General features: G+C 35.9%; 1 protein-coding gene across 1 annotated transcript in view; it reads left to right on the top strand.

The window, feature by feature from the left end:
- The window catches only part of DOCK3 (dedicator of cytokinesis 3), a 512545-nt gene that overhangs the window by 122289 nt on the left and 372582 nt on the right, over positions 1-17674 (top strand). Inside the window, 1 exon segment of the mRNA XM_020999119.2 lies at positions 16849-16889. Within this exon segment, the coding sequence (XP_020854778.1) occupies positions 16849-16889 (41 nt within the window).

Genomic DNA, 17674 nt, shown 5'->3' with positions numbered 1-17674 from the left:
ATAAGGGAGGGATCTTTGGAGGGAGAGTGGGTTAAGGGCAAGGTAGCAGGTAGAAATAAAGTACAGGAGTTAGGAGGGCTAGGAAATAAGAGATGTGTACAAATATGAAAACAAAGATTAGGAGTAGAATCTGTTAGGGAAAGTATATGTTTATGTATGTGTGTATATATGTATGTATGTGTATATATGTGTATGTATATATCTATATATAAATATATCCATGCTTAATTGTAGCCTGGGGGGGGGCGGGGAAGAGGAAAAAAGAACAAAGTAAAAAGTGTACAGCAGAGAACAAAAGAAAACTTACAAGGAAGCAAAGAGAAGATGGATAGCTCCCAACACAACACGTAGCATTTTTATATAGGCTTTCTTGAAATGGAAATTTATTGCTATATATTTTGAATCCTCTCTTATTATGGTACATATGATGTGTTTTATTTTTCATTTCTTATTTTATATTTAAGTTTTAATATTTAAGTTTATAATGTTTCTTTTTTTCTTATGTATTTAAGTTTTAGTATTTAAGTCTAAAATAAAATATGAAAAAAGAAAAAAGGAAAGTTACAGGTTGAAGTTACTATATACTTAAAAAGTAAGCTCTATATAACAATGTTCATTTTTTGTTCTACTATGTGTAGGTAAATGCCCATTCTATTTGGTTTAAAGTTTAGAATCAAAGCAAAACTATTGTAAAAAAAAAAAAAAGAATGTCTTGCCTGACACAAGGAGCTAGGTTCAGCTGGGGTGAGGAGGCTTTTCTCAAATGTTCTCTGGTTCATCCTTGGCTTGTCCCTGCCCGGAAAAATCAATAGAGCTTCTATATCTGTCTCGTTCTGTTCACTCAATGAGGAACCTTAGTCCCCTGAAAGCACTTATGCTAATAAGACGACAATCCATCAGCAAGCATTTATTAAACACCTACTATATTCCAGGTACTGTGTTAGGTTCTGAGGATACAAACAAATTAAAGGTTATGAGCCCCTCAGGTAATGGTGTGGGCCAGGCTTGATTCACACTAGTCTGGTGGTTCAGGATTGAAACTAGAGTGAAACAATATTCATAGATCATCTAACATTGAACAGAAAGGAAGTTTACTTAACAGTAACAAAGGATATCCATCAAGGATAAAGCACTGGTTAGAAGGGCATATTGACTTGCAGGGCAGTGGAGTAGCTATCAAGTCTGAGAGGCCCTGATCTATCCTGAGTTAGGCTTTTAATGCCTTAGGAAACTGTATCAAAAGCTGGAGTCTAGTTCCCTGGAACAATAAAGCCTTGAGAGCAGCTTTTTAGAGGAGAAAAACACTATTCCACCCTACATATCAGGGACCCTAGTAGACATTACTCCTGCTGCAAGGGCTTACATTTTGTTGAGCACAGAGAGGAGGGGGGTTTTCACAGAGAAGTAAATCCTGGATAGACACAAAATAAACATAAAGTGATTTTTCTGGGGAGACACTAACAACCAGGGGACTTGTGGAATCAGGAAAGGCCTTTTGAAGTAGGTGGCCTTGAAGTGAATTAGGGAATCCAGACGATAGAAATAAAGAGAAAACACGTTCCAGGATTGAGGGACAGCTAATGCTGCATGGTGTGGAGGAAGTTTTATTTAATACAACAAAAAAGCATAAAAATGTGAAAACTGATACCTGAGACCAGAGAGAATTAAGAGGACTATTCTCCCCTAACCAGTGGTCCTTACATCCTACCTTGTACCCCCCACCAAAGGGATACACAGTTGTATACAGTCCATCAAGAGTGAAACAGACCTCCTGTCTGTGATAGGGAGGGTACTCCAGGCATCTATATGTGTGTTTCTCATTTATGCTACTACGCTCTCCCCTGCATAATACTAGGAAAGTGCTCTGGGTCACAAGAGAGATGACCTCCTTAGTAGACCTACCAGTCCAGACTCCTTGCCCCTTGGTTCTAGCCCCTTATCCTTCTGTTGGTTCCATGGTTCCTTCAGGACCCTCATGCCACAGTTATTATGGCCTCTGGGTGTGGGTTAGCACTAGGAAACTTTTTTAGTTCTTTTAGGATGAGACAGCCAGGGCCAATACTCTGTGGGGGTATTTTATACATTTGTAGCCTTTTTTAGGCAAGCCCTCTGGATCCAATTATTTATTTCTGTTCTTTTCTCTCTACCAGGCAATCAAAACAGTCCTGTCAGGTGACTATGAAAACCTCTCACTTCTTGACCCAAAATCCCAGGTTGTTACTTTTGTCCCACTTATTGTCAACCCTGTTGAATTTACCTTCTCCCTTCTTCAGAACTCAGGCAGTCTGAACCCCAACCTACACTTTCTCTTTTTAAGGCTGATGAAAAACACTTTTGCCCCCTTTCTATTCACCATTCACTTTCCCATTCTCCATCACCTCCTTGACACAAGTCAAGAGAAAAAGCACTGGAAGCCTCTGAAACACTGGTTGGGTGAAGGGCACGGCTGGTGGTCCCTGCACTGGCAAATACTCATGTCATGGTTATACTGGTAACCTCACTACCAAGCTGGACTCCCTCCTCAGGAGTGCAGTAAAGGAAGAACATCAGTGCTGCAAATGAAGGCATTCATTCCAGCCATGCTTGATATAAGTACAATGTGGTTATGTTCCTTTTTGATGATGTAACTATATAGAAACAACAATGGGAGTTAGGAAATGGAATTATGGTATGAAGTATATTAAAGAAATAGTGACATTTGTAATTTGTTAATATTACTGAGAATTGTGTAGAGTGAATCTTTGGTCCTGGCATTTCACAATACTAAAGTATTATAGCTATGATTTAGTCTGATATCACTTCTCTCACATATCTGTATCTATACATGTACACACATATATATGTGTATATACGTGTGTGTATATATATATATATATATATGTATGTATTTGTTGTTGTTCAGTCATTTTCAGTCATGTGACTCTTTGTGACCCCATCTGGGGTTTTCTTGGCAAAAGACATTGGAGTAGTTTGCCATTTCCTTCTCCATCTCATTTTACAGATGAAGAAACTAAAGCAAACATGGTTAAGTGACTTGCCCAGGGTCACACAGCTAATACAGGTCTGCAGTGGGATTTGAACTTAGATCTTCCTAACTCTAGGCCTAGCTCTCTATCCACTGCATCACCTAGCTGCTCCCTATATGATATATAATATGTGATTATGTTATATTATGTTATATATATTCTTAAGCAATTATAAAATAGAACCTAATCTAGAAGATTTTTCCAAGTAAATTGAATTTGAGAGATTCATAAAATCAGTGATGAAGTTCACTGTCATAATGTTGTCACTCAAATAATGAGAGATGGAATGAGGTATGGAAAATAGTGATAGAAACAGAATTGAAGAAGCAAGTGTTCAAGGACTTGGTCTTTTAACTAAATGATAATTAGGAGAGGGTAACCTACCTTAGGAATGCTATTGAAGAATGCACAATGTTTCACAAATACAAGTATGCATGTGTTAACTGACAGTCATGGGGTCATAGATTTTCAATCTGAGGAGGCCTTAGATGGCATCCAGCTGAAAGGGACCTCAGCCACTATCTAATCCAACCCATATACAAAAGGAATAACTATGTAGTTCAAAGGCAGAGGAAGTCACCACTTCCAGAGGCCACGCCTTCCACTTTGGGGCAGCTCTAACTATTAGGAAGTTTTCCTGGCATCAGACTTGAATTTCTGACTTTTACCTACTGCTTCTAATTAGTTTACACTGGGGATAAGTTGTTGTCATGTCATTTTTACTCTTCATGACCCAATTTGGGGTTTTCTTGGCAAAGATACTGGAATGGTTTGCCATTTCCTTCTCCAGCTCATTTTACAGATGAGGAAACTGAGGCAAACAATGTGAAGTGACTTGCCCAGGGTCACACAACTAGTAAGTGTCTGAGGCCATATTTGAGCTCAGGAAGAGGAGTCTTCCTGACGCTAGGCCTGGCACTTTATCCACTGCACCATCTAAGTGCCTGCTGAGAACAATTAGAACAAATCTAATCCCTTCATCACATGATAGCCCTTCTAATACTCAAAACCACCTACTATATTATATTCTCCTCTGAGTCTTCTCTTGCCCAGAAAAAAAAAATCCGTATTTCCTTCAACTGATCCTCATATAGCATGTACTTAAGACCCTTCAGCATCCTTGCTGACATTTTAACATTCTTAACAATATTATTATCAATCACCCTTAAAACATGGAAACTAGAATTAAATAATTTAGATGATGTTTGATGAGGATAGAGTGCAGAGGGACTCACTTTACCATTCCTTTTAATTCAGCTGTAAAGTACAATAAATCTTTTGGCTGCCACATGGCACTTTTAACTCATTTTGAGCTTGCAGTCCACTAAAATCCCCAGATCATTTTCAGAAAAACTGCTTTCTAATCATGTCTCCACTATCTTGTACTTGTGAAGGAGATGGTTTGTAGCCGAGTGTAAGACGACATCTATTCCTACTGATTTTCATCTTATTGGATTCAACCCAGTAGCCTCCCATAATCCTTTTAGATCCAGCCTATGTTGTTCAGCGTGGTAGCTATTCCCCCTCAGAATTGTGCCATCTCCAAATCTGAGGAGCGTTCATTCCACCTACGCTAATGTCTTTTATCCACTACCTTACCTAGCTGCCTGTGTTGATTATGCTGTATACCTAGCTGAGTGTACTGTACAGTGGATTTTTAGATAAAAATCTAGGCATGGTTTGGACTACTTGACCTGTGTTCAGTTTGATTCCATGTTTTACTCTCAAGGCATGTATACAAACTTGAATAATCATGCTACAATTATTTTTTTATTTCTTATAAGAGTAAAAAGTAGATGTTGGACTCTATGGAGTTGTTAGATTCTCTGGAAATATGTATGTGTATATACATATGTCTATAGATAGATATTTATATATGTATGTATGTAAATGTAATATACAATAGATAACATATCTGTTCATGTATGCATATCTACCTATCTTTCTTTCTTCCTATCTACCCTTTAAAGAGATCCTAGGAGGCAATGCAGTATAGTAGAAAAAGCAGTGGTCTCAGGAGTTGGGACATCCAAATTCTAGTCCCAGCTCTGCTATGTTTACTGTGACTTTAGACAAGCTACTTCCCCTCTCTGGGGCCCAATTTCCCCACCTCTAAAATGAGGGCTTTGGATTAGATGATTTATTACGTCCCTTCCAACCCTATCATGAGGTGATTCACTAATGGTTTAGAAATATAGACAACTCTTATTTTTTTTTTAATTGAAGGAAGGAGAGGCACAGATAATGCTACTTGATGCATAATTTGTGCATCTTTTCTATTTGATGTTGAACGTCAGGCCTACTCATATAAACATGTTTATAGCTTTATTTCCCCTGTGCCCTACACCTACTCTTTCCCTTACTTCCTCCCCCAGTTTGTCTCTGTTATTTAAATTATGAGGAGCAGGGAATCTCCTAGGTCTCATGTATAAGTAATCTTCTGTAATTATTAATAAAGAAATAGTGAACTCTGGGACCAAATGAGAGGTTTTGATTATCTACAACTCTTCAACTTGCTCCTAAGTTTTGCTTTGTTTATTGTGTTCAGTTTCAATTACAGAGAATTAGAAGGAAATAAAATGACCATTAACTGTATTTATCATAGGATGAAAGGCCTCTTGTAAGTTAATTTTCTCTTGATTCAGTGGTTTGCCACTTTATTGAGGTAAACATAATCCTAACATACTTCTAGAACCCAAATGGAAAGAAAAGTCTACCCAAATGTTTGACATCATCTACCATAAACTTTCTGTTTTTGAGTATGATATATACTCGACATTTTCTTTGAGAGGCCAAGACTCTGGCAGCAGCCAGGCTTTGACATGAAAACAGAGTGTTGCCTGGTGTGAAAGCACAGCCAGTATCTGTTTCCATTCAAATGAAAATTGCTGGGAATCTCTATTTAAATTGCAGCATGAGTACAAGCAAGCACTCGAATCTTTTCCTGCTTTTTTGTAGTTCTAGATTATGTCCTGAAGTTTTCATACTCTAATGCAGAAAGTAGTTTGGGAACAGAAAGCGAGAATGTGTCAGTATATCTCAGAACTTTCTAGCAACTGAAAAATCTTGATTAAGCACTTACATTGTGTGCCCAGTGTTGTACCAGTATCCATGGAGAGCACATGTGACATGATCTTTTCCCTAAAGGAACTTCTTCACAGAAAAAGACTTACATAAAGGAAACAATTCAAAAATAATACCGTATATAAACAAATATCTAAGATTTACATGTAAGATTTTGGTTGAGACTATGAATAGAAGAAAAGAGTACTCAAAATAGATTGCAGATTGGAACACTGTAGTTACTGGAGAAGGCTTCAGGGAGGATTTAGAACTTGAACTGATTCTAGAGGAGAGGCAAAATTAGGCATGGGGGAGATGGCATTTTTTAAAAAACGAAACAGCACAAGTATTGGCTTGGTGACAGGAATTAGCCTAATATATTCAGAGGACAGTGAGGAGGATAGCCTGTCTAGAATGAACTGTTTATGTTAGTGATTAGTAATGTCCAAAGAGCTGGTTAGATAATATGAGGTCAGATTATATAGGGATTTATAAGCCAAGCAGCAGAATTCAGACTTGATATAGTACGTGAATAGATGGATTAGAATAATGTATCCTTGAATCAAACAAACTAGCCAAAATATTGTGGCTGTAATCATGGAATAACATAAAAGTAGATATCTCAGGCTTAGAGCAGTGGAAGCAGAGAAAGAGGTTTGCTGATCTATTTTGAAGGAAGATTTGATAGGGCTATGAGAGTGACTTGATATAGAATATGAAGGAGAATGCTGGGTTAAAGTTGATTTAGTGGTTTAGAACGGACGAATTGGATGACAGCAGTGGTGCTGACAGGCAGAAAAAATGAGAAGAGTAAGATAATTTGGTTTTCAGGACATGATGAATTTTGTTTGAGCTGATGGCAAGACATCACTTGAAACTCATGTCCCAAATTGGAAGGGTTGGTAGGCAAACACCTCTTCCCAGAGATGGGGGGGACCCAAAAGCAGAAGTTTATCCTAGATGGGACAGCAGTTTGGGAGTGTTTTGTGCTGTAACAGAGCTCAGAGTACTGAGGAACAGAGAAAACTGGGATACGACCCATTCAAATGGCTGTATGGCACTCCACTAAGCCTGAAGCAAAGAGCCCAGCATCTAACTAGGGCCAGTTCTGTCCCTCAGAAATCATTTGGGGCAGAGGTTGAGGCTGATGGTAAGTTAATAATAAAATGGCCTCAGAGACAGCTTTGAGGTTTAGACCCCAGGGAAGCCCTAATCAAAGGGGAAGGAGCCAGCAATGTGAGCAATAGAATAGTATAAGTGGAAAAAACCCCGAAATTATGAAAAATCTTGGGAGGAAGAAAACTCAGTTAAGGACCTTGAAGATTAGCAAATAATATAAGAGGAAAGATACTAATTACAGAAGTGATTTCCATACAAGCAAAACACATTGATCTCAAAGACAAAACACATAGACAATTTAAAGATTACAGGTGCTCCAGAAGAATATTTCAAGTAAAAAAAAAAAAAAAACAAAACAGCTGAGCAACATGATAGAAAAAAACTTCAATTCATTTCAATACAATAAAGTTATTAACTGTCTACTATGTGTCAGACACTGTGCTAAGAACAAAACTTCCCAAAACTTCTGAACACAGAAAATAAATGAAAAGAATGTACAGATCACTTCTGTTGTGGGGGATTGAGGGGAGAGGAGAACCTATGGTTCAAATGCCAAGAAATGTAGTGGTTAAATCTTAACAGTTCTAATGACAATAAACTAATTCTGCAAGCAACGAGGAGAAATGTCTTCAAATATAAATGAAAGGAAATTCAAGTAACAGAAGACTATTTTTTACCCACCAAAAATCATAGGAAGGAATGGAATAATGTTTTCCAGATAACAAAGAAGTTCAGGATGTAACTCTAGCTGACACACCCTGCAAATCTGAGCCTAAGAAAGAGAAAAATAGAAAGCAAAAAACCCCCCAAAACTAAACCTATGTTAAAAACATGTATAATCAAGCAAAAATAAATCCCTGCATTGGCCATATCATCCCCAAAATATGTCTTGATATGAATTCTAAGTATCTCACCTCTTTATCTGGAGGTGGGCAGCATGTTTCATTTTTAAGTCCTTTGGAATTATAGCTGGTCATTATGTTGATCGGAGCTTGTAAGTCTTTCAAAGTTATTTGTCTTTATCATATTACCATTACTGTATTTGGTCACTTCACTTTGCATACAAGTTCAGCTCATTCTGAAACCATCTCCATCATTTCTTTTAACATAACAGTATTCCATTTTCTCTCTCTCTCTCTCTCTCTCTCTCTCTCTCTCTCTCTCTCTCTCTCTCACTCTCTCTCTCTGTCTCTCTCTGTCTCTCTCTCTCTCCCTCTCCATATATATGTATGTATGTATAGACATATATACAATCATAACTTTTTCAGTCATACTCCAATTAATAGACATCACCTTATTATTCCAGTTATTTGCCACTGCAAAAAGCTACTAGAAATGGGAAGGCACTAAGATTTAAAAAGACTGGGGAAAGGTTCTTGCAGAAAGTGCATATGTAGCTGAGAAATAGTAGTAACTCATAAGTAGGTCAAGTCAGCATAATAAATATAATAAAATATAATAAATATTAAAATATAAATACAATAAATTAATTTGCTTATTCACTGCTATATCAACTAAACTACCAAAAATTGTTTTATAGAGCTAGAAAAATAATAACAAAATCCATCTAGAGGAGCAAAAGGTCAAGAATAATAAATGAAAACAAAAATGAAGGAAGACAGACTAGCAGTACCAGATCTCAAACTATACTACAAAGTGATTATCATCAAAACAGTTGGCACTGAATAAGAAATAGACTGGTTGATGGATGGAATAGATTAGGTATACAATATGCAGAAATAAATGATTACAGTGACCTAATGTTTGATACCCTAAGATCCCAGCTACTAGGGCAAGAATTAGCTATTTTGACAAAAACTGCTAGGAAAACTCTAAAGCAGTCTGGCAAAAACTAGGCATAGATCTCACCACAAACCAAGAAGTGGGGAGGGGAAATTAAGATAGGTCAGGTTAAGATGAAGATTAGTCTTAAACAAAACAAACAAACAAACAAATGTCTAAGGAGGTTAGATCTTGAAGGATTTGAAAAAATGAAAGAAAGGATAAGAACCTCTGCTGTAGTTTGGAGTGAGGGAAAGAGAAGAGGGGCAAAATAACAGAAGCAGATTGCACCAAACGTAGAGCACTGGTGCTGAACACACTTATTTCTCACGATGCTTTTTTTTTCTTTTTCAAAAACATTATTTATTTATGACATTCTTTTTAAAAAACATTTTAGTTGAAAATGATCTCCTTACCTACCACCACTACCTCACCCACTGAGAAAACAGTATATCAATTATACATGTGAAATTGTGCAAAACATATGTCCATGTTAGTCATACTGAAAAAAAAAGGCAAGAAAAATAAGGGAGAAAATTATGTTCCAATTTGAACTCAGAATTCATTAGTTCTTTCTCTGGAGATGGATAGCATTTTTCATCATGAGTCCTTTGGAATTATCTTGGACCATTTTATTGATCAGAGCAGGGAAGTACTTCACAGTTGATCATCATTACGATATTGCTATATTAAATATAATTAGTGTTATGTAACTAATATTTGAATTATATTGAATATCATAATAATAGAATTAATATTATTATGTTAAGTTAATTAATATTATAGATCTTCTATTTTGACAAGGGACTCAGGGCCAGCATCTTTTATGCCGCTCCTGGCTCTGCTCTGGATATTCTACCCTCCCTTGTTTTCAGTTCCCTTTTTTGTTTTGCCTTCCCCATTAGAATGTTAACGTTTGAGGGCAGAGATTGTCTTTCTTTTTGCTTATATTTATATGCCACCACTTAGCATAGTGCACATGAATACTTGTTTGTATGTGTGTGTGTGTGTGTGTAGATATATATATACATATACATATATACACATGTATACACACATATACACACATATACATACATGCATACATATATAATTGCTATTTGCTAAGGTTAGAGAAACTTTTTTAACGAGGAAAGGATTTTTGGGTAAATTGATTAGCCATTTGTTGGGAAATGGCTTTAGATCTGCAGATCCTACTATATGCCTCAGTGAACTCAATTGGATAAGAGACATATATATTCATAATTATGGATAATATATGTATATGTATGCAAGAAATTAGTAAGAGCAAGATAGATTAAAGTGAAATTTTTCTGTACAGATAAAAATCATAATAAAAAGAAAAGCAAAAATTATATTTTTGGGAAATATTTATGGCAAATATGACAAAAACCACCTAAAATATGGAAAGAACTCTTTAAAATTTATGAAGGTAACTGTTAGGACATAATAGATAAATTATCAAAGGACAAGAACAAACAGTTCTGAAAGCAGGGATCATCATTTGTTAATCATGTGAAAAAATTCTCATACAAGCAAAAAGTTGCAAATTAAAATAGTTTTGAGGTGTCAACTCACAGTTATCAAGTTGGCAAGAATAATAAGAAACATGAAACTCAGTGTTAATGAATTTGGGAGAAACAGGTGATAAAGTCATTAATTATTGGTGGAATCTCAAACTTTTAAAATCTTTAAAATTTTTTGTGCAATCTTTTTAAAGAATAATCTAATATGTAATAAACAGTATACAAATAATCATGCTTTGTTATTTTCCCCTGAATGTTAGCAAGAGCAACAAAGAAGGTATCTATTCAAAGTTTTTTTTTTATAGCAACACTATTCATAATTGCAAAAAATCTGGAAGCAACTTGCATAGTAAAGTTGAAGTATATTAACTTAATGGAATATTGTAAGGCAACTAAGATCAATACATATAAAGAATATCAATAAATGTGCACAAATGTTTACAAAGCAATAATAAGCAAAATAATCTAAAATCAAAAGAATAAAATGCAGACTATAACTATTTAAGGAAATGAATGGAAATAATTAGATAAAGAATCCTGACAGAGATGGGGAACTAACGAAGAGTTATATTTAGTGGATTCAAGTTACTTTATTTAAATGTAAATCATTGCAAAGCAAGTCTAATTAATTGTATTGATGTTTAATATTAAAATTATAAAATATTTTAGAAATGCTTAGAAGTTTAATGCTTTATTAGATTTTACAGAAGAGTGACCATCTGTCTCTTTATCTTCCTTTTAAGTGTGCCTCAATTGTATTCATGAGTTGTTTTTTAAAGTTTGGTATTGAATTATATTTTGTTTCACTTAATTGCTTTTCTTTTATTATTGCTTTCCATTATTTTTTCATTAGCAATTGCATTATTGAATTGGATAGTACCTGCTCTTTGATGCCAAGAGTCATTTACTTCCAGAGTTTGTTCTATAGCTCTTTTTTGCAGTGTCTTGGCTTTATGGATACACCCACCCTCCAAGAATGAGAAGGAATGAAGAGCATGCCTTGAGAGATGCAGTTCATGCTTATCAACTGGAATATTAAAATAGCCTACATTGCACAAGTAATTGCAAGCCATATGGAAGAATACCTTAATAGATATCTTTGAATCTATTTATCCAGCCTTAACTTCTCTGGGCTCCTACCTCTAACCACCTTTTAGACATCTTAAACTGAATGTCCAGGAGGTACCTTAAACTCAACATGTCCAAAATTGAACTCATTATCTTTACCCCTAAACCCTTCTCCCTTCCAAACTTTCCTATTACTGTTGAGGTCACCATCCTCCTAGGCTCACAACCTAGGTGTCATCCTCAACTCCCTGCTATCTCTCACCCCCCCCATATCCAATCTGTTACCAAGTTTATTTCACCTTTGTAGTATCTCTCAAATATGTCCCCTTCTCTCACCTGATACTGCCACCACCTTTGTGCAGGCTCTCATCTTCTCATGCCTGGACTATGCTTTGCTGGTTGGTCTATCTGCCATAAGCCTTTCCCCCACTTCAGTCCATCAGCCTTTCAAAGTGATTTTTCTAAAGCACAGGCCTATGTCAAACCTTTATTCAATGAATTCCAGGGGCTTCTTACCACTTCCAGGATGAAACACAAAATCCTCTGTTTGGCTGCATAGCCTACTCCTCTCTACCTGTCCAGTCTTCTGACACCTTATGCTATCCCCTCCTGCCATACACTTTTTGATCCAGCTACAAAGGCCTTCTTGCTGTTTCTTGAACAGTGCCCCATCCTGATTGGGCATTTTCACTGGTTCTCCCTCATGCATGGAATGCTCTTCTTCCTCATCTCTGCCTCTTGGCTTCCCTGGCTCCCTTCAAGTCTCAGGTAAAATCCCATCTTTACAAGAAGCCTTTCTGAATCCTTCTTAATTCTAGCACCTTCCCTCTAGTAATTACTTCCTATTTTTCCTGCCTATGGCTTGTTTTTACCTGGTTGTTTCCATGCTGCTTCCCTCCTCCCCACTAGATTGTGACCCCCTCATGGTCACAAGGAGGTCACAAGGAGGACTAAGGTCACAAGCAACGTAGGTCACAAGTCTTTTGCTTTTTTGTGTATTCCCTGCCCTTAGCACAGTGCTTGGCGTGTAGCAATTGCTTAATAAATGTTTATTGACTGACTTTTGTGGTTGTATAAGGTAACCTTTTGGTAGTTAGTGTAGTGTTAAATTTATAAATTACTTTAGGTAATATCATAATTTTTGTGCCCAGCCTAACAGTTTACAATGAATATCTCTCCAGTTATTTGAAGCTTCCTTAGCTTCCATAAAATGTTGTATAATTGTATTTATATAAGTCCTAAATGTATCTGGGTAGCTTAAATCCCAGATACTCAATGGATTTTTTTTTAGATATTTTGAATAGAATTTATTTTTGTCTGTCCTGCCAGGAGGGAGGAGGTGGTGTTTGTCAGTGTTGTTGCCCAGGGAACGTTGGAAGCCTAGCCAATGGCAAGATGTGGTTGCTTGTCCCAGGACCCATCTTGCATCCAACAAATAGGCCCAGTAGCGCTGTGAGCCCTAGACCACCAGAATCATATCAGGGAAGCAGGAAGTGGTGACTGATGGGGATATGGCCCAGATAGAAAAAAGAAAAGGAAAAGTTAATGAAATCACCACTAAATAGATGTATTTTTTATTTTTTGAGGACAATCCATTCCCAACCCTCTCCCTCTTCTCCTGGCCCACACTCAAATCGCTGGTCTCACCCTTTCTCTCTTCTATTGATGATCAGCTGGCTTTACATTCTGGTGATTTATTTTGCTTTTAGCTATTCATTTGCCAGCCCTATATGTTCCCTTTCAAATTTCTCTATTCCTGTTTTCAGTTAAAGCCCAGTCCCTTGTTTTATAATTTTTTTAAATCTTTTTTAACTTCCTGTTATCTAGTTCAGATGAGAGTGGAGTTCATAAGGTTCTTCTCACTCTCATCTCCTCCCTTCATTTGAATAATATTTTCCTGTGATTCTCCAATGATGTGAAATAAGTTCGTCCTTCTTCCCATCCATTGCTTTCCTGTTTTTCCTTCCACATCCTTGATCTCATCACTTTTTGTTATATCACTGATACTGAGAGATGATGGGATTCCCAAGAGGCAGTAGTCTATTCTTTCAGAATTACACAATTGACCAACATATAGTCCTTTCAGCTTGTTCAAAACTTAAAAAAAAGTTCTAAGTTTATGTTGTCTGTTATGTTTGTCTTACTGAGGCAAAGTTTCTGTCCATCACTGGTTCTCTTGACAGGAGTGCTTGGAAATCAATAATTCTTTTAAAAGGCCATTTTATCTCTTGTAGGATTATACTCAGCTCTATAAGTTTAATTTTTCTTGTATCTAGGTTTCTTCATTTACCTATTAACATATTGTATTTCAATATTTTTTCTCATATGAGAAATATTATCTGATTCTGACAAGATCTGTCTTTTCCTTAACAGTAGTAGTATTTTTTTTTTTGATCTAACAGCGTTATGGAGAATGGCAATTACATTTATTGGCATGTTAAAGTTGGGATCCTTTTTGATGGTGTTCTGCAGATTCTATCTAGTTGTCTTTGTCCTTCTGGTTCCAGCATATATAGATAAAAACCATTTGTTAGATTAAACAGTATAATTATAGTTTCCAATTTATTTGTGAACCAGGCTCATTCTTCACATTTTATTTTATTTTTAAAATTCAATTTTATTTTATTTACAGTTCCAAATTCTGTCTCCCCTCTCCTGTCCCCCACCTATCGAGAAGGCAAAAAACCAAAACTTATTGCAAACATGAAGTCATGCAAAACAAATTCCTGCATCAACCATGTCCAAAAATGAAAGAAAGAAAGAAAAAAAATATGCTTCAGTTTGCAATTTGAGTTCATCACCTCTCTATCTGCAGGTGGATAGCATGTTTCATCATGAATCCTTTGGAATTCTGGTTGGTCATTGTGTTGATCAGAGTTACTAAGAATTTTAAAGTTAATTAGTTTTACAATATTATTGTCATTGCATAAATTGGTCTTCTGGTTATGCCCTTTTCACTCTGTATACAAGTTCAATTCAAACAAGTCTTCCCAAGTTTTTCTGAAACCACCTCCTTCATAATTTCTTACAGCACAATAGTAGTCCATCACATTCATATATTATAAGTTGTATAGCAATTGCACAACTGATAGACACCCTCCTAATTTCTAATCCTTTGGCACCACAAAAAGAGCTGCTATAAATATTTTTTGTATATTTAGGTCCTTTTCCTCTTTCTTTGATCTATTTAGGGTGTAGATCTAGTAGCTGTATTGCTGAATCAAAGAGCATACAAAATTCAGTAGCTTTTGGGGCATATTTCAAAATTGCCTTCCAAAATGGTTGAACTAGTCCATAGCTCCTGCAATAGAGAATTAGTGTACCTGTTTTCTCAGGGCTCCTCCAGCATTTGTCATTTTCCTTATTCTCACCTTGGCTGATCTGGTGGGTATCTCTACCAATCTGATGGTGCTTCAGAGTTAGCATAATTTGTGTCTCTCTAACTATTAATTAAAAATTTTTGCAACAAATTTTCTGACAGAGATCTCATTTCTAAGATATATAGGGAACTAAGTCAAATTTATAAGAAAAAGAGCCATTTCCCAATTGTTAAATTATCAAAGGTATGAATTGGTGGTTTTCAGGAGAAAAATCCAAGGAATTGAGTAAGACTCATTTTTGCCTATTTTTCAAACAGTTTGTGTATTACTGGAACTAATTGTTTTCTAATGTAAATCCATCTGTTCTTTGGGTTTTTTCTTGGGGAATTCATTTGTGGCTTGTTTAATTTTTTTCTCCCTTCTAACAAATAAATATAGTCAAGCAAAAACCTCCAGCACATTGGCTACATTTGAACATTATGTCTTATATTGCACTTCTAAACCATAATTTTTTAGCCAAGAAACCTGAAGTCACAATTGGTCATTGCATTGTCAGAGTTCTAAGCCTTTCAAAATTCTTTTCCTTTATGTTATTGTAATGGTGGTATTAATTTTCTTCAACTTCACTCTGCATCAGCTCATGCAAGTCCTCCCAGGTTTCTTTGACCATCATCAGACATAATTTTTCTTAAGATGCAATATTGTATTACACTTACATACCATGATTTGTTAAGCCATTCTCCAACTGATGGGCCAATACTTTTATTTCCAGTTCTTTGCTACAAGGAAATGTGCTGTCACAAATATTCATGTATATGTGATTCATTTCCCTTTATCTTTGACATCTCTGTGGTCAGAGTTTAGCACAGGGCCTGGCACATAATTGGCATTTAATAAATGTTTGTTAATTGATTGATTTGCATAGTAATAATATCCCTAATTTGCTCATTCCAGTGTTTAATAGATTATCTCCTTCAGGGTAGGTTGGGATTTGGGGTTGGAATTAGATGGGCTCAAGAGGGTCTTTGTTCCTATACTGGTATGCAGTGGAAAGGAGATCATTCTAATCTCAGGATGAAAGAAATTGAGATACCAGTAAATTGGACTTTCTCAAAATTGTTTTCCTAGCTGCTGGACTGGACAGGGGTGGATCTCTGTTTCGTTGTTTGTGGTTTGCTTTTACTGAAGGGAAGATATGATAACTCTTTCCTAGCTTATCTGGTGCCATACAGCCTTATGGGGCACACAACTAGAATGGTTAAGGAAAGAGAATCATGGTCAGTAACACAGAACAATGGAAATAATAGAATGAAGAGAACAGGAAATATTTTGGATTAAATAAGAGAACTTCCTGACTGATAATTAGTAGGGTATTAATAACTGCTTTTGAAAAATTGAAAATTACATTATTCAGTCTGTTTTTAAAGAGCTAAAATGAGACCAAGTTATAGGAACAGATCCTCCACTATCAGTTCCATGAACTGGTGACCCTTTGAAATCCTGGGAATAAGAAATGTGAAAGCTCTAGGAAGAGTTGAGTGGGGAATATGTTGGAGGGGAATACATAGTGAAAGTAGGAGTTGGGAGATCTGGGATTTGTATAAGAGCTTCATTCATTCACACTGTGAGACATCAAATAGGCCAATTCCTAGGCTTTAGCATTCTCTGTAAAATAATGTTTAAAATTCCTTGCTCTATGATTCTTCCACAGCTAAGCAGCATTTAGTCATGTGACAAAAATGAGTGGTGTCATATTCACTATGGATCATCCTCTAAAGAGGCAAATACTTGGCCCAAATCCAGAATTTGAAAAAAAAAAAAGAACTTTAATTGATAGTTTGAGTTATGTTGACACTCAACCCATTTTGGTAAATGTACTCCAGATACGTCTTGAGAAAATCTCATAATGGCATGCTTCTAACATATTTTTTTCCTTTACTTTAGGTTGGTATAGAGGCGTTTCAACAAAGAAACCTAATGTAAAGGTAATCAAAATTCCCTTTTGCTTTTTTTCTTGTAAAGATGTTTGTGTTCTGTATAAGCAACCTTCTCTTTTCAAAGTGTTGTTAGAAGCATTCTCCTGATGTCATAGTTATCATTCTACTGACATTATTAGACCACATTCCTCTCTGAATCAACACTGCTAAGATGGTTATTTAAGGGAATGGAAAAATGTCAATATGGTCACAGCTGTAGAACATGTGTATTTTTTTCCAAGAGAAAAGACCAATTGGTAAGTGTGACAGATCTTTGAACCACTCAAAAATTACAACTGAGAAATTCACAGGCATGAACTTATGAGACAGTACAATTTGACAGATTTTTAAAATGGAAAAATTTTAAATAATTTTATTAGAATTATCATCTCTTTTTAGACAAGATCTCTTTAAAAAAATGAAACCTTTTTATCTTATTAAAAAGCATTTCTTACACTGTATCTTCCAAGTATGTCTATTTCATTAAGAATTAGTATGAATTTTAGCAAACAAATAGTGCTTCTGAACCACTAATATAAGTGCACCGATAACCATTCCCCCATTTTACATTATTGTAAGAAGTTTCCTTCCTCTCACATTCTAACTCATCCTGCATTTTAAGTCATGAGTATGTAATTTATTGCTTTCTTGTTCAGAAGCTATTTGCCTGCTGTTTGCTGTAATATCCTTTTTCATTTAAAAAGAGAGCCAGATTGTGGTGTTTGATTTTTAAAAGCAAATTCTACTCAGAATTGTAACCATTAATCAGTACAACAGAATGTCTATTCTGACAA

The sequence above is a fragment of the Phascolarctos cinereus genome, unplaced genomic scaffold (genome assembly GCF_003287225.1).
Source record: "Phascolarctos cinereus isolate Bilbo 61053 unplaced genomic scaffold, phaCin_HiC Scaffold_4;HRSCAF=312, whole genome shotgun sequence".
Lineage (NCBI taxonomy): Eukaryota > Metazoa > Chordata > Mammalia > Diprotodontia > Phascolarctidae > Phascolarctos > Phascolarctos cinereus.
Note: the sequence above shows the minus strand (reverse complement) of the source record. Positions and strands in the feature narration are given on the sequence as shown.